This window comes from Gymnodraco acuticeps, unplaced genomic scaffold, assembly GCF_902827175.1.
Source record: "Gymnodraco acuticeps unplaced genomic scaffold, fGymAcu1.1, whole genome shotgun sequence".
NCBI lineage: Eukaryota > Metazoa > Chordata > Actinopteri > Perciformes > Bathydraconidae > Gymnodraco > Gymnodraco acuticeps.
This window is the reverse complement of record NW_022991818.1, coordinates 76,202-94,541: the sequence shown is the minus strand read 5'-3', so window position 1 is coordinate 94,541 and position 18,340 is coordinate 76,202. Positions and strand designations below refer to the sequence as shown.

The 18,340-nt window shown below is 41.5% G+C and overlaps 1 protein-coding gene across 6 annotated transcripts in view; it reads left to right on the top strand.

The window, feature by feature from the left end:
• Positions 1 to 3,724: 3,724 nt before the first annotated feature.
• The window catches only part of col11a2 (collagen, type XI, alpha 2), a 51,372-nt gene continuing 36,756 nt past the window's right edge, over positions 3,725 to 18,340 (top strand). For 5 of the 6 annotated variants that reach the window (XM_034199692.1, XM_034199691.1, XM_034199690.1 and 2 more), the window contains exons 1-4: positions 4,124 to 4,662; positions 15,973 to 16,134; positions 17,428 to 17,638; positions 17,828 to 17,990. In XM_034199692.1, the coding sequence (XP_034055583.1) occupies positions 4,545 to 4,662; positions 15,973 to 16,134; positions 17,428 to 17,638; positions 17,828 to 17,990 (654 nt within the window). In that variant the 5' untranslated portion in view covers positions 4,124 to 4,544. Of the gene's footprint in view, positions 3,811 to 4,123; positions 4,663 to 15,972; positions 16,135 to 17,427; positions 17,639 to 17,827; positions 17,991 to 18,340 lie in introns of those variants that run through there. The other variant, XM_034199688.1, reaches the window with a different exon arrangement.

The following is an 18,340-nucleotide window of genomic DNA, read 5'->3' as shown; positions in this document are numbered from 1 at the left end:
TCAGGTTATCTCTTACTGACAAAAGCATGTTTCATACAGTGCAATAGGAACATATTGCGATAACCTCATAATCCTGCTAATCCAATGCAGTACAATAATATGACTGTAAATACTGCTTTTGTATAGCTTCTAATGTTCAGCTATTGTTGGGTCTGGTATATCCTAGCCAAGAAAGATGCCAGATGATTTTCTGTAGAGTTTGGTTTGTCTATTTTGGCCTCTGTAGAAACATGACTCTTTTAAGAGGACCCTGCTTTATGTAGTGGTCATTCTAAACTACTAAAAACACAACAATTCCTAGTTTCCGGTGATTATACACTGACAACAAAACATGTTATGCAATATTATATTCCATTTCTGCCAACAGATCCCCCTAAAAGTTTAACTCCGGCTTAGTTAATCTTAGTTCATTTTTAGTCATGTCCAGCCATGCAGTAGGGTGGTTTGTGAACTACCTCTCTGAAAGGTCCCAATGTGTTCACTTTGATGGGCTGTCTTCTGAGTGGTTAAACATTGCTAATGGTGTTCCTCAAAGTTCTGTTTGAGGTCCACTTTTATTCTCCATCTACATCAACAGTTTAGGTGAAAATGTGGATGATGCTACTTTACATTTTTATGCGGATGATACCGTGATGTATTGTGCAGGTCCCTCCATTAAGGAGGCTGGTGTTAAATTACAGGCTGTTTTTAACATTATTCAGACTCAGCTCTCTGAACTAAAGCTTCTTTTAAATGTTGAGAAAACCAAGGTAATGCTATTTTCTAAAGCTAAAAAGACACCAGAGTCTGTTTTAGATATTGTAACTACGCAAGGAATAAAACTTGAAGTGGTTACCTGTTACAAATACCTTGGTATCTGGCTTGATGATTGTCTCACTTTTAAACTTCATGTCAATAACCTGCTTAAAAAGCTGAGGGTTAGGCTAGGTTTACTGCTCTTATTGCTGTCACTTTACTGCTCTCATTGCTGTCACTGAGGAACTGCACACTGCCAAAACAGCATCCCTCTCCTCTGTCATCATCCTGTTGGACCTGTCTGCTGCATTCGACACGGTGAATCATCAGATCCTCCTTCGCACGCTCCAAAAACTTGGAGTTTCAGGCTCTGCACTTTCCCTCCTCACCTCATACCTCAAAGACTGTACCTACAGGGTAACTTGGAGAGGGTCTGAGTCCGACCCTTGTCAATTAACTACAGGGGTCCCTCAGGGCTCTGTTCTTGGTCCCCTCCTCTTCTCCCTGTACACAAACTCGCTCGGATCAGTCATTAGCCCGCATGGTTTTTCATACCACTGCTACGCTGACGACACCCAATTAATTCTGTCCTTTCCCCGCTCAGAGACCCAGGTCGTCGCACGCATCTCTGCTTGTCTAGCTGACATCTCTCAGTGGATGTCTACTCATCACCTCAAGCTCAACCTTGACAAGACTGAGCTGATTTTCCTTCCGGGAAAAGATTGTCCCACTCTTGACCTAACAATCAACATCGGCACCTCTGTTGTTTCCTCGACTCAGACTGCAAGGAATCTGGGTGTGATCCTAGATAACAACCTGTCCTTCACTGCAAACATCGCTGCTACAACCCGTTGCTGCAGATACACGCTTTACAACATCAGGAAGATACGTCCCCAGCTGACACAGAAAGCGACTCAGGTTCTGGTCCAGGCTCTCGTCATCTCACGCCTAGACTACTGCAACTCCCTCCTGGCTGGTCTACCTGCATGTGCCATCCGACCTCTGCAGCTCATCCAGAATGTAGCGGCTCGTCTGGTCTTCAACCTTCCTAAATTTTCCCACACCACTCCGCTCCTCCGCTCCCTTCACTGGCTTCCGGTAACTGCTAGAATCCACTTCAAGACACTGGTACTTGCTTACCATGCTGTGAATGGATCTGGCCCTTCGTACATCCAGGACATGGTGAAACCGTACACCCCAGCGCGTGCACTACGCTCTGCATCAGCCAAACGACTCGCTGCACCCTCGCTGCGAAGGGGACCCAAGTTCCCATCGGCAAAAACACGTGGGTTTGCTATCCTGGCTCCAAGATGGTGGAATGAGCTCCCCATTGACATCAGGACAGCAGATAGCTTGCACATCTTCCGGCGCAAACTGAAAACTCATCTCTTTCGACTCCACTTCGAGCGATAGAATTATTAACAAAGCACTTATATACTAATAAAGGACTGGCTTATCTAAAGCCAGTTGAGTAGCACTTGAAATGTTTGGCTCTATGAAACCTGATGTACTTATATGACTCTGTTTTCTTCAAGGTTGTGTCTTCCTGGTCGAATGTACTTATTGTATGTCGCTTTGGATAAAAGCGTCAGCTAAATGCAATGTAATGTAAAGTAATGTTTCTTCTACAGGAACAAGTCCTGTTTCTCGCTTGAGGCCAGGAAAAGGCTAGTCACTGTGACCTTTTTACCTGTGCTGGACTATGGTGATTTGATATATATGAATGCACCTGCCAATTGCCTGGTCAAGTTAGATGCTGCGTATCACAGCGCGCTAAGATTTGTGACAAACTGTAAAGCATTAACCCATCACTGTACCCTGTATGCAAGGGCTGGGTTGCTTTCACTAACTGTACGGAGGCTCAGTCACTGGTACATTTTTATATACAAAGCCATGTTAGGGAAACTTCCATCTCATATCTGCTCCCTGATCTCACGGCGAATTGTAAGTGGCTACTGCCTGAGATCGAATGCTGTGGTTTTATTAAATGTGCCAACTGCTAGGACTGTCTTAGGGAAGACAGCTTTTAGATGCGCAGCTCCTCTGTCTTGGAATAGTCTGCAAATTAAATGGAAACTGAACAATCTGGTGCCACTAAATGTTTTTAAAGCTCGGTTGGATGCTAGTCAATCGGAAGCTGTTGGTACCTGTTTATGTGGATAATTATGTAAATGATGCTGTATGATGTCCTTTTGTTGTTCTATTTATGTTTGTATGTTTCATGTGGAACCTACTTGAGCAGGTCTCCCTTAAAAAAGAGATCAATGATCTCAATGGGATTTATCTGTCTAAATAAAGGTTTGAAATGAAATGAAATGAAATCCAACTTTCAGTCTCCATCCTGCTGCATTTAAACAAGAACGACATTAGTATTAAAGCACAGCTCTCCATTTGCAGTGTTTTAAGTAGCATTTGCTAAAAAACACCAAGCTCAACTGTTGTGAAATCATTCAGCTTTTTTACCAGACAGTATATGTGTGGGTTGCTTTTAAATATGCATGCATAAAACAATCAGTAAGGTGCCATGTTTCCATCTGCTTTTAACTTAACTCGACTTTTTTAACAAATCATTCCAGTATGTCTACTAAATGTAAAAAGAATAAATATAGGAGAGGAATGATTGATAGAAGCTGACTTGGGGTTGGCAGGCAAACGTTGATTACACACTACACACTGATTTACAAATTACTCTTTACTCATGTCTGTTTTTCGTGAGCCTTTCATATCTCTCTCTCTCTCTCTCTCTCTCTCTCTCTCTCTCTCTCTCTCTCTCTCTCTCTCACTCACACACACACACACACACACACACACACACTTGAGCTGATGTTGCAAAACAAGGCCACGTGGGACTGACCAATCAGGACGAGATGAGAGTTTCTCAGATTAGATTAAAGGGGCGTGGCGAGACGAGCGGACAGGCGCCTGATTGGCTGGCCGGACTCTCACTCTTCTCTGCTATTTCAGCGAGCTGAGCGATCCTGTCTTTTCTACCCCGAACTCCCCTTCGTGGTTTATAAAACCGGCCTTTTCATGCCACAGATACTTATAAAGAAACAAAAGAAGGAAATATAAAAGGTAAATATTTGTTGTTCTGCAAGCCGTTTTGAGTGAATTTGGATTATTTAGACAGAGAGGAGAGAAGCGTTATGACTGACTGCTGTACATCCAATGATTATTAAACCACCAACTCACAGTTTAAAAGAAGGACGCAATTGTTGTTAGTGTGGGGTTGAAGTATTTGCATAGGCCTATCATTAAAAACGTTCTGTTCACACTCAGAGGCTCCTCCGTGCACGTATACGTACGTACACCGAATGCAAACTTACGCACGCCCTTTCTCTCCCTCTCCTCCTTTGCCATTCACTCTCTCTCTCTCTCCACACACACACACACGTTCTCACTCTTCGTGAGAGTAAGTGTGTAAGTAAAGAAGGAAAAGAGAGAGAAGGGGAGAGAGAGCGTGATTCCAGGTCTCTCTCTGCTGCTCTCTCCGCTTTGGGTACTCGTACCCAGTCTGACTCAATGGGGCTTTTTCACTAAGGGCTTACACGTTAAAAATAAAATATATTTTCACCCCAAACCCCATTTAGTGTTTAGGTTTCGTGCATTTAGATAGTCAGACATAGGTAACTCATTAAGGAAAGTCTCCGGGATAGAGGCAGCGACGTCTCCAGAGGCGTGCCTTTTTGTCTGTCGCCTGGCAGAAGGTTCAGTCGGGTCCCTCTCGTCGGCTGTCCTTCTGTGAGAGGATAACTTCCACCATATCCTACATTTACAGCTCAACCAAGCCGGCAAACTACTGCAACACTATGGATACTGGAGATTGTCCCTTCCGGAAGAAACGGAGACCATGGCGCATGGACTTCTCATCCTTTGCCTTGGTAACCGTGGTGCTCGTTGTATGCCAAACGACCGTGGCCCGTGCAGGTAAGACAGTTTCTATTAGAAAGATGTTTATAATGTGTTCTTAAAGACTTGCTTAAATTATTTGGCGACTTATAATGTTGTTTAACGTTCCAAACCTTGTCATTATTCGCTGTCTACTTGGATTTACCTTGCGTAATACCTAATCCATTATTGACTATTTGCGCACCTGAACTGTTTCTTTACATTTTTCGCGATAACTGTGGTAAACATTGGCCCAGAAGCAATGGCCCACAGTATTTCAGATATATTTTGCATGTTAAGAAGTTTATTTATTTTTCATGTTGACACTGAATCAACTTCCTAAAGAAGTGTGACTTGTTTTCTTCACAGGTTCATAAAGGTTTTTATGAATGGACCATACTAACGACCATTTGGGAATTGAGTGAAATTAGTTGAGACATAAGAATAAGTGATGCGAGGGACATCTAAGAGTCCAATAATGGGCCAATGGGCACTGCGTCTATCCCATTAAAACAAAAGAAGAAAAATAATTATATGAAAATATGTTGCTATTGCAAATTAAGCTTTTCTTTTAGGGAATGGTGACGGAGAATGGTCGTTATAAAAACATGTTAATTGCGTTTCTCTGTAGGAAAACGTAAGTGCGTAATTATGGTTTGAATTAAGTTTTTTATTTGGAAATCATTTCCTCGGGCGTCTCCCCTTTCTGCGTGCCCAGAGCTTGCTGACAGGTGTCATCGATTGTGCCCTCAGCTGATTTCTTTGGGTATCCAGGTGCTTTTTCTGTCATTTGTTGACTTTTCCTATTTATCTTCCTAAAACTCACTACTAAGAATCCCTTTCAGTTTTGAAATGACAGCTCATTTTACACCACACTATGAATATGACGGTGCACTTATTGCTTCGGTTGCATTATTAGAAGTTTGGTGAATTGAATATCCCGTAATGAAATAATATGTGTTTTGCAACTGAGTGTAAACGGGTCCACAGCAGCACTGTGTGAGGATGGCAGAGTGTTCACCAGCTCAGCCTGTGCACCAGTCCATCCATCACGGCCTCTGCTGCAGGGAGGAGGGATTTCTTCACCAAGTTTGTAGGATGGCTCAATAAGCCCATGGAAAGTTGAGTTGTTCGCCTACCTAGTAGAACAACATTTTCTGTTTGTATTCGAGTCATACCGAGTATGACTTTAAGGAATGATCTGTATGGGCTGCAGTTCCCTGACGGACTGTCTTTAGTTATGTTTACCACGGAGAATCCATTGATTCACCTGAGTCCAGATCAGTTCAGATCTGACAGGGGGCTTATAAAAAGCAATGCCACACCATGTCAATGATTATTAAATAATGGTCAGCAGCCACAGATGTGAACATTTCGTGTTTGATTATAAGGTGTGACGTTTTTGTTAACCTTTTATTAATTAATATGACTCTTTTGAATATCTTACAGAAGGGGAACTAAACGATTTTAACACTTGTTATATGATAATAGCTGGTTAAGTAGAAGCAACGGATGACTGCCTTCGCTGATACCCATCATCCAGATTTTGATAGAAACATGATGTCAGGTTTAACCGTTTAGGTTTGGAGAAGTACATTTGCTTCCGAAGTTTCAGTGGACAGATGGATCAATGGCTCTTTATTCCTCTTGTGGAGAGCTTGCGGGGACAGTTTACGGACCAAGGGGGCTTTTGTAACATAAATTGCCCCGCTCCAGTGTATTCTTTGGCCCCGTTTCCAATTTCAGATTGCGAGAGGCGATTGCACCTTCCCGTCGTCTCCCGTGTGTATTTTGGAGGCGGAAGTCTGAGACATGTTTGCTTTTTATGAATAGGTTATTATGCGGCGGAGCACCTCGGTCACAGGGCTTTGGGAGTGAAAGCGTCCAGTGTCTCCGTGTCTATGTGCGCTTTGTACAGTTCTGTTTGTGCATAAGCGTCTGTGAGCTATGGATGTTTTCCCAGTTCTGGGTGTGGAAATGTATGCCACATACATGTGAATGTGGCTCTGTGTCCAACACCTTGTGCAGGTTGTTTCCCATCTTAAAGGATGCCTCTAGAGGCGCTGTGCTCGTTTGCTTGTAGAAACATACTTTAAATCATCGGACCTTGTGATAATATCAGAGTGACACAAATACACTCGCGTTTTGGCTAGACGGGCTGAACCACTGCGTCTGTGTGCGCGTTCCTGTGCGCGCAGTGCGGTGCGTGCAGCAGCCCAGATGTTAGTGTAAACTATAGCTGCGCCCCACCCTGCCAGTGAAAGACTGATTTAGAGAAGAAAGTGGATCTTTCATGTGTATTCTGTTTTCGCTGGGAGAATGGGGACTAGAGAAAAGGAGGAGGGATGCATGAAGCACCCAGAGAGCAGAAGGCCCCCCCAAAAGCCATGAAAGCAGAGTTTTGTTCAAAGGAGGAGAAAATCAGAGGGCAATATTGTCTTGACATGGATGTTCCTCAGCCTCATTTCAAAGCTGAGCCCTCCTCAAAGGGCAGTCTGTCTCAGTTGGCCAAACTTAACCCTGCTCAGGTTCTCTCTGCTGAATAGAGTGTCTCTGTGTGGCGGGGGAGCAGGCGTTTGACAGCTCATTCCTACTGTATGGAAGTGTGTGGTATGTCAGGCTTCTGTTGGTCATGTGACCCAGTCTGGCAGCTTTAACCATGTCCCTCTTTATTTTTCCTTTGCTTTGTCATCATTTTCCCATGGGCCCTTGTGGCTCTGGAGATTCATGTCAATACTCTTCTCTTGCTTTTAGCACAGGCCCTGTTGTCCAAGGTAGTGTCCAGTTTGATCATGTTGTGTACATATTTATTTTATATTTGACTTTCCCCTTCAAAATTAAATGTAGCTGTTGCAAAAAGATCTTGCATAGCATTGTGTTGCCATCAGTTAAGTCTCCCGGGCAGAACTTACTCTCATTTGGCATTATAATTCTGTCTCCTTTTCCAAGATTGAGAAAAACCACAGCCATAGCTCAACCATAAATGTATCCATGTGTAATGTATACGTTGGAGGTGGACCTCCACCAGGGAGAACAGGCTGCCTGGGACATTGAGTGCAGGGCAAAATCAATCTCCACCATCTGAAAATGGCTTGGTTTTTGTCTTAAAGTTGGTTAGCATGTCATTAATCTAATTCAGTTTAACTACTATAAACAGCTGATGGTTTCAATGAATTTAAATGAATTAGAAAGAGTACTTTTATTTTCCCAATAGAGACTTCTTCGTATGAAAGCTGGTTTGAATTCGACACAAAAAATCCTTTTTAGAGCCACTTGTTAAAACTGTTAAATGGTTCAGGTATCCTTTCTTGACTGTACACTATCACTCGCAGTCTCTTAATGGCCTTCACCAAAGCTAAATGACATCATTTGCATATGAGACCCAGACTGTGGTGTTAAAATAAAACACACATAAGTCAAAGCTACTCATACAAAACGTCTGAGGCCTCGGTTCTAAACCATGACATCCCCTCAAACTGGAAACTAGTTAAAAAAAACGTTCTCAGACAAAACCACTTTGGCACTGCAGACTTAAAGGAACAAAGTGAGTTGAAGATAGCTCTTCCTTATTTTCATAGGTGATGATTTAGTGGTTGGTGGGTGTGTGTCCTTCCTCCAAGGCATACTGTTCTAGCAGAAGATGTACAAGGAGGGCAGGAGAGTGTGCCAGCTTTATAATGACAGGCTGTCTGCATAGGATGCTATTCCTAGTCACTGTTATTTCACCAGTGTAGGAGGGACCAGCTGTGTGCCTTTACATTTAATGTTAACGTACAACTCTACCAGATCTTAATACAGTCTATCCATTTGAAAATAGTTTAAATGTAGGTAAAGATAGTTGTTTTCCTAGCATGGGATAAGGCGTAAGCATACTCTTCAGTCTATATTATCTAGATATATATATATAGATATAGAAGACAAAGGTAATTGATCACTGTAAAGCATGTACCTCTTTGCGCTATGTCATAACTTATGTGGGACTGTTCGAAGTGACCTTCTCCATAAATTCCCAATGAACTAATAATATAAGTAGCATACAACGTTTTAGTGTTATTACCTGTTTCTTTCTGAATAAGCTCACAGAATGTGGCCTTTCCCAGCATGCATTAGCAGGAGGGGAGGGAGACACCCTGGTGAATTAGGGGTGTACCATGAACAGTGCCCTTACTAAACTTAAGATATGGATAAATCATGCAATATATGACATGTGAATGAGTTAGTGCTGGAACAAAGACTGATATACATTACAAGGATAGCAGGATTTCTGTTATTAAATACCTGTGGGGTTTTTAAATTACACAATAACACATTGGATTTCAATATCTAGAAAAACATTAGGTTCATAATTAGTGTTGCACACACACACACAACACATCACTCTGCTTTCAATCTGCTCAGACCTGATTGTCTCCAGCCAAATAGCATCTGTAAATCTCTGGGATGTGGGGATTTCCAGTCTGAAAAGGTGTTGCTATAGACAGCGATGATGATTATTATGGGATGCTGACTCACTGCTCTCACTCTTGTCTTTATTATAAGTCTGACATCCCACTAGACTCTGAGATAAATGTATGTATTCAAAAATATGTTGTCAGTGCTAGTTAGATCTTTTATTTAATGATAACATATAGGTTGTGCCGCACACTGTGTCAAATATTAGTTTGATTAACTGTTAGGATTGAACCAGTAGATCGGTGCATGGACATCGAGTAGTATTTTTAAGGTTAATAAAACATGTTGTGAAAAGTTTATTTGACTAGTTCTAAGCTATTATCTATAAATGATGTTTATCATTAGCACTGCTTAGCTGTCCATTGGCACATTTACATTTTCTGAACTGTTATGCTGTACAGTATTCATGTTTTTAAAATCTCTACTTTTGGCAGTTTAAAATCCATTGTATTGGCAACAGTAACATGTAATATACGTTGAATCTAAATAAAGTCACTATTTCTCTGTGAAATAATGCTTTTCCTTTAGAAAATCAAATGAATAATGTGTTCCTGTAAGGTTTTGTAACCTCATTGCAGTCAGAGCTCAAGACAGGTTTCTCATTTGCCCCGGCCCTGTGGTCCCGTGCAGGGCCTTGTGGTGTCAGCATCCACCCTCAGGTCCAAACTAAGACTGTGGCCTCCATCCCTGAAACCACACCACCCCCAGAATGATACACGTAGCAGTATGAGTGCAGCACAGACTGGCACAGACCACATCATGGAACACAGGGCACAGTAGAGGACTCAGGGAATATAGAAGTAAATACACAGTCTCTGAACTAAAGTGACTCATAAACCTTATTCTGGTCAATTAGCACTGATTAAAGCAGGTGTAGAAACCTCACACAAGAAACAGAAGCAAAACCAGGAATCTCATGATAGATGATTGAATGTATATTTGGTGTTTGAACACTTGGTGAATTAGCAGCGTGTTTGGTGTCACACTGAGATTGAACTCACAGACTTCTTAAAGTTAGTTAAGCTCTCAGTTCCTTAAGAAAGCACACCTGTAACCTGCTTTTCAGATTGCTGCGTGATGGAGGAGGTTGTTGTTAGAATTATTACAAATTGGGTGTTTGATCGTTTTTCCACTGAAATGAAATTCTCTTAACTTCTTCTCAATCGCTTTTCCCAGGGCACGAGGCCTTCACACAGCACACATCGGTGCTGTGACCCTATGGTGCTCACTTCAACATCTTCAATTATTTTACTTCATTTGTGAGACTTTTGGCAACGCAGACATTTTATTTCTCATCGTAAATCAAAAACAGTTATTCTGTTTAAATATGTTGCAGCTCATTTTCAGTTTGGACTGCAAAAGCTGTTAATGAATGATGTGACTGACTGTAACTTCCCAGTTAGTGTAAAATATCTTAAAATACTTTTGGTTTACATGGGAATGGTCTAAAACACCTGTGATGGCAGCATCTCCTGTAATGAATAGCTCAGGATTACCCTACAATAAATTCATAAATCATAAAAGATAGTTTGTATTTTCTTTCAGAGCAGATAGCCAGACACTGAAATTGTGCGATACTTCTTCTATGATAATTAACACCACAGTGACAAAGCAAACCCTCATGTTAATCCTTATAAATAATGTGAAGTCTAATAACCCATTTTTACTAGCATGGGTACTCATAATGGATTTTCTGTCTGTGTACGCGAGGCATTATAAATAAATCGTAACTACAGAGCACCATGTTGAAAATTACAACCTGCAGCAGCTCGTACGCCTAGCAATCGTGGTCAGCTGGGAGGATGGGCACACAGCTGGTGAGTGAGGAACAACTGGTGCTTCGTTTACGCTTTTCAGGTTTTAAATAAATCCAACTTTCTGAAATATATGACCCCAAACATCCTGCCATCTTTGTGTATTCTTCAAAATGCCAGGAGACTCAAATATTGACACAAAAATTGGTGTTCAGATGAATTTGTGCATCTGTGTGTGTTTGTGTGTGTGTTAATACGCAGGTCAATATTGCATGTCCCTCTTGCTCTGTGTGTCTAACAATGTGCTTGTTGTGTAGAGGTGAGAGGTGAGGGGTCAACGTGTCAGCTGGAGTGTGTGTCTGGTATTTGGCACAGCTGTACCAAAAGAGGAAAGGACATACGTGCACACACACCTGTACATATCGTGCACACTGAAATTGTCCGTATGGCAGACAGTCTAGGGGAGAAAATACAGACTTTCTTCAAAAGTAAACTGAAAATCACAAAGCTGTCACCTCACACAGGTCTGGAGTGATAGATCTGAATGTGTGTGTAATTTATTCAAGTTTCAACATAGAAAAAATTGCACAGTATTTTAATACATCACAAAAGAGTGTATTTTTCAAGCTCAAGGAATAAGAATATATAATATATGTATTAAATATATATGGAATATCATAATTATATGCTACCTTTAATGTGAATACCCTTTTCTTATTATTAATATTAGTGTTTTTTAAATGCTTCATGTGGTCTAAATGAGAAATGAAACAAGCTGAATAACCGTGTCAGCGTGTGTGTGTGTGTGTGTGTGTGTGTGTGTGTGTGTGTGTGTGTGTGTGTGTGTGTGTGTGTGTGTGTGTGTGTGTGTGTGTGTGTGTGTGTGTGTGTGTGTGTGTGTGTGTGTGTGTGTGTGTGTGTGTGTGTGTGTGTGTGTGTGTGTGTATGTGTGTCAAGCTGTTTGTATTCACACAGAAGAGGTGTGTGAGAGTTGTTTACCCTGTTACCTGACAGTATGTACAGCCTATGTGCTTTATAGTCATTTATCCAGTAAGCATTTGCACCTCTCACTCATGTGAGTGTGTGACTTTGATTGCAATCACTTTTAGCTCCATCTAGTGGTGATAGAGAGAAACTACAATCCTGCAAACGAAAAGTGTTGCAGTTTAAGCAGCACGAGCCCTTCTGCAGTGTGATTGCCACCCTGGGTATCACATGTGTTTTCTATCAGGTTGTGTTAGGCTGGCGGTCTGCATGTTTGCTCACTTGTGGCTGTGTGCTTCTGAGTGGGTTAGAGTGTAACAATGATTGGATTGTTTCAGACCTGAGACACCTGTTGAAAACATGCAGTACAGTGCACCATTATACACCAACGGCATATCATTATTTTTGATTATATTTATACCACTTTCAGTGGTTTGCATACTACCTCAATGAATCAAACACTAAGAACATTTTTACTTTATTCAGGATGTACGAAAGTCACACCTGGTGTTTCTGAGTTTCTTGAAATGTTGGTAAATTGTAGATATGAGCTATATATTGACCATAAGCATTGATTTGAGCTTTTAAATACTGCAAAGAGTTTTTCAAACTTTCAAAATATACTGACGCGATTTCAAATGTATATATGCCGGCACATCTCATCTCACAATCCCTTTTTTCAATTTTGAAGGTGTAGTTTAGTTTAGCTGTTTGCACTACACCAATACAATAAATGAAAATGTTTAGAAAGAAAAGTCTATACAAGATTATTCCCCGTATTTGAAAAATAAATTCAATTAAATCTCAAAACCATCAGGTAAAAGTCATGAAGGCTCTGCATTAGTGTTATATAATCAGTGTCACATGTACTTTACATGGTTTTTGATTTATTTTAGCAGCTGTCAGTGGGAATCACTGTACCGGCTACTGTAATCTCCGCCTACAGCACCTGCCTCCCGTGTTTCCTGTCTTAATGACTGCAGTGTAATTGTCCCGCGTTTACATCAAAAGAGTCTAGCCATCTGTGAGCGCTTATGGCAAGAGAGGCCGATGGAGCAGGCCGAGGGTGAAAAAGAAAGTAGAGAGAGAGAGTTTGTTCCCCCTGACTTTCTGTTTTTCTACCTTGTTTCATATTTGCCTCTCCTCATCTCGTGAGGTGTGTCGCTGCAGTTTGTCCTGCCCCGGCAGTGTGAGTGTGCACCTCTGTGGCCCTGCGTGTTATTTTTGTGGGTGTGTTTTTGTCGTGATTGTGGTCCTCCGGGCAGGAAGGGCTGCAGATGTGAGCGGGGAACAGAGCGGCACATTGTACTGGGTTTACTGGTGGGGCTCGGTCTGCAATCTGATCCAGTATCCTGCCATCACAGAACCACGCTGTCTACTGTCACTCCCTGACCTCCCCCAAAACACACACACACACACACTGCACCTTTGCCTGAACCTCTCTCTCCCTCCTTTCCTCCTTCGACCTCTTTCTCATTCCCAGCATTCCTGTGAAGATGTGCAAAAGTTTTGAAAAAAGTGGAAAACAAATTCAGTGCCCTCTAAAAAAAAAGGCAGGAAAACCATGAAAAGTGTATTTCTTTTCTTCTGTCCTTTTATAAAGGTTCCTGTTTTGAATATTATAACATTTGATGGACTAACTAGAGATTGACGCCTGGAAAAAAGCACAACTCTTGAACAATTCTCCCTTTTTTCTACCTTTGATAACTACTCATTTCTGCCTAAATCTACTGGTATTAGGGACGTGTCTGTTAAGGATGGTTAATGTAGCATCACAACACCACTCAATCCAACACACTTTCTTTCCTCCTTGCATATTGCTTGCTCATACATCCATCTCTTTCTCCCCATCCTCTTCCTCTGTCTGCCTCTGGTGTCGAGTGACGTTAATTGCCTGTGGTCTAGACACCATGAGAGTGATATGAACACACCGTTTGCTCTGTCTGAATACATTTTACCATCTGTGGGCCGATGTGACTAACTGTTAACTCTCAGAAACTGGGTGTCACCTAAACACGAGCACCACTGATGGGATCAGTGTGAGTTTCAGGACAAACAAAAGAAAACTTCAAAATGGAACCCAATATAAAATATCCTCATTCCATGAAAATTAAGTTAGTTGCCAGATTTATAAAAAATCATGCATGTTAGTTTCTGTTTTATTATAAAGTGCTGTGAGTCTTTGATTGTGGCTCTATATGTTGGTTTCTGATGACAGCTGTGCCTCCTGCTGACCTTTGCACTTTACAGCATTTAATGTACAAGTAGTTATTATAAAGTATGTAACAACAGTGGCCCAAGTGCTAATGGGCTCCCTGTGTCATTTATATGCATTTATATGGTTTTATATGCACTTATATGATTTTTCCATACCTGTAAATGACAGTTTATTAAAGTGGCTGCTGAATGAAAGCAAACCGGTAACTTCATAGGCCGCATTGCAGGAGGGCCCGGTTGTTATGTTTTCTTTAGAGCTGTAGTTTTTACACAGCCAATGCATCACTGCCACCATAAGTTTATTATGAGAAGGGCCAGAGCAGGGCCGGCTGTAAATTACTTTCATTGGCTGTTAACAGCAGAGTTCGCTCTCTGGAGCACCTCAAACACAGGAAGGCTAGCCAAGAGGGAGGCAGGATAACTGAGTTTGGGAAAATATGAATACTGGGTGATGTTTCAAACCATAGGGACCCATCAACATGTTCTAACTGTCTATGATGACTTTGAATTACATTTAGATTTGGGTTTTCTGAGTTTGAACAGTTTGCAAGCATTCTATTTTGAAATCTTGGCAGAATTTAAGTCATGCATATTTGTCATTCCATCCTGATAGCAGGGTACGTCTGCTCGGCAATTTGGGAGAAGTTACACCATAAAAATGTGCAGCATAAACAACCCATTTCTGAACAAATATCCCAAAAAGCGTGATACTGAAATGTATAAAGCAACACACAACCAGACTGAGCAAAAGTGTTCGCAACGCATGTGACATCCATTGTTTTTAAAGATTGAACTCCTGTGGTGACATAAGTGCTGACAAGTATGTCAAACTAAATATATATTGTGTTTTAAATGATCAGTTCATTCAATCCAAAACAATAATAAAGACTTAAGAGGACTTTTTATTTTTATATATCTGCAAAATTAGTACCCGTGACTTTGATTTTCCTTCTTCCTCTGTAGTTTTGCTACTTTTTATTTCTATGTAATGTATAGTATCCCATGAAATGGAATATAACATAAGAAACATGGCTGCTTTAATCCAACTTGTCTTACAGTTGAGTTTTTTCTGGTGGTCATAAAGGAAATTAAACCGTACATTTCAGAAAACACAGCCATACATTTCAAACTGAAACACACAGACTGACGCAGTGCCTTTGAGCAATGTGAGAAAGCCATGGAGGTGCAGACTGAGGGTGGAGAAACAGACCACAGCGTGTGAGAGTGGAGACAGGATGTGAGGCTGGGCAGTTTGTGTGTGTATTTGTGTACACTGAATACCTGGAGTGTGTTAGATGCTTGTGTGTCCTCAAATATTCACCTGACTCAGCACTATCACGTCAACAGCCACTTGTTGCTTGATAAAAGTGAGCAGAATAGAGGCAGCTGTCTGCACTCAGACTTAAACTCAGCTTAACTGTATGTGGCTTGGACTCTGGCCAGTTTACTTTGACACAGTGCTTCCTTTCTTACGTTATACATATATACAGTGGTTTCCATTGTGGACATCCCCTGTACCTGCTCCTATATCGCATTAGACCTGCAAGAACATTTAAGATGACTTGCAAGATTCACTTTTTTTATCCAAAGTTAGGCTTCTGCAACTGCAAAATAATGGCTGCAATGACGGGTGAAACTGACCTCAACAGTGCAAAAGTATAGGAGTACATTTAAAGGTGTTGAGGTTTACAGGATGGCAGGCCTTCTGAGGCTTTTGCAGAAAAGGGAGTCAATATTGAATGATTAATGAGTGATACATTGTGTTTTCAATCAATGTGTATATTCCGTATGTCCCCTCCACATCTACAGAAAGTGCTAATGGCCAGAAAAAGGTGTCAAAGATCCTGTATCGAGGAATGCATGTAATCGACTGATGTTACATTAGGCTTTACGTTTTGAAATGTAAAACAACATTTAATGACAGTATTTCTCTCTTCCTCAGACCCAGTGGATGTGTTGCGGGCTCTGCAGGTTCCCTCTCTCCCTGAGGGCGTGAAGAAAGTCCCCGGCTTCTGCGCGTCCCGCCGCTCCGGCACCCCCGACCATGCTTACCGCATCAGCAAGAAGGCCCAGATCTCTGCCCCCACCAAGCAGCTGTTCTCAGGTAGGCTGACAGTCCCGTATGGGGGGATTAGATCGTTGGACTATATGGAAATACAACGTTTCCAAGATATTGAAAACAAGTAGAAATCTTCATTTCAATATGACTGACTTAAAGGAGTACTTTATTTTTGCATTTCCATCATGTTGGAGGACTTTAAGGAGCTCCAATCAGAGCCACAGAGGACATCATGATATGTTTAACTGGCTGAATACTCCTGATTAGTGAACTAAATAATCCCTTTTGCTCAATTTGCTAATGTAATTATGCATTTATTTTTACAGAATTGTTTAATTGGAGAGCAACTGAATGAATAGCTGGCTCTTTATTTGATTGTTCATTATTTTTGTTTCCTCTTTTTAACCTTCAAGTTCAAACGTAGCTTTATTGCCATGACTGAAATGAGGTACAATATTGCCAAAGCAGTAAGGTTTACAATATAAGGGCGAAGTATTTTCTCAAGGGAAAAAGAAGAGAACAAATGTTAGGCTATGCAGTTTACTCTGCATGATATAATACAAATAAAATCCAGCTATTAGAATGCAGTAATGTATTGTTTCCCTGAGGCTCGTGCATGCGGTGATCATATCTTTAAGCCTCCCTTGAAATGTCATTGTAGGTCTGATAGTGGCTCAAATATGCAACTTGTTTTTTTTCTATAAAATGTTATTTAATGTTAATGTTTGTTTGTTTTAAACATGCATTCATGCATGTCTTTTGACAGACTTTTTGACTTTGTAGTAGCAGTAAAAAAAGGACAGGATAATCTTTATATTTAACATATTTACGATGCATTCCAGAGTGCAGAGACCTATCATTAGAATTACAGGTTGCTACTTATGTTTGGAGGTATTTTAAACTCAGCTCTCTTGGGTTTAGTGAGGCTAGATTGCTCATGGATATAAAGCATAATTACGTGGTGCAGTGCAGGAGTTGAGTGAAGCTTTGTGGGAGAGCCAAAAGAAAGTAACTTAAGGATACTGTCTGACACACTGGAGTGAGGAGCAATAAAGAGAAAGTAGCACTTATGTGGTTGTGAATAAATCCTCAAAAGTCAATGTTGATTTCGACTCATTTTCTAAAGTTTAGTCTTCCATCTCTGCCCACCTGTTATTATGTGTCTTTATCACCTATGCCCTGAGGGAATAACACTGCTATTCTAAAAGCACTTTCTCCTGACACTTTGCCTCTTTCTTATTTCTTCCTGTCCTAAAACAGTCACCCCATGTTTATGATCTAACTCTCTCTTTCTGTCATTGCCTCTCTCCTCCCTTCCCTCCCTTCCACCATCAATAGGTCGATTCCCGGAGAACTTCTCCATCATGGCCCTGGTTAAGGCCCAGTCTGGTCTCCAGGCCTTCCTCCTCTCCATCTACAGCGAGCAGGGCATCCAGCAGCTGGGTATTGAAATGGGACGCTCCCCTGTTTTCCTGTACGAGGACCAGAACGGCAAGCCAGCCCCTGAGGACTACCCGCTGTTCAGAGGCGTCAACCTGGCTGATGGCAAGTCAGTAACCAGCAACAACCGGCTTGTGACTGGTTGAGATGACATGTTTGGGGTTATTATAGGGGTGGGGCAGTGTGTGTGAGAGTTGGAGTGTATATGTGGTTTAAGGGTTGGTTTGAGACCTATCTAATCAGGCCTGTAGTCAGAGTACAAATTTATTCGCCTTCGCTTCCTCCTCTTTGTCTCTAGGTGGCATCGCATCGCTATCTCTGTTTCCAAGAAAAATGTGACACTGCTGCTGGACTGCAAGAAGAAGATGACCCGCCCCCTTCCCCGCGGCAACCATGCAGAGGTGGACACCAACGGCATCACAGTGTTCGGAGCCCGTCTGCTCGATGAGGAGGTTTTCCAGGTAAGGCCATTTTTTGGGATAACCTGCGAGGGACGCTGTTCATGGTTTAACTGATTGTTCTAATCTACGCATACAAAGTACTATCTTTGAAGTAAAGGCAAGGCAAGTTGATTTATATAGCACTTTTCAACACAAGGCAATTCAAAGTGCTTTACAAAAAGGAAAGACATTAAGAGCATAAAACACATTAGAAACATTAAAACGCAAAGGTACCGCAGCATCAGGACTAAAAGCACCAGACTCAGGGACAGTTTCATCCCACAGGCCAGAAGACTATTAAATGGCTGCTACTTAGAAATGATGTATCTAATATATCATTCCAATCACTTGCATATACTCTTATTGCACTA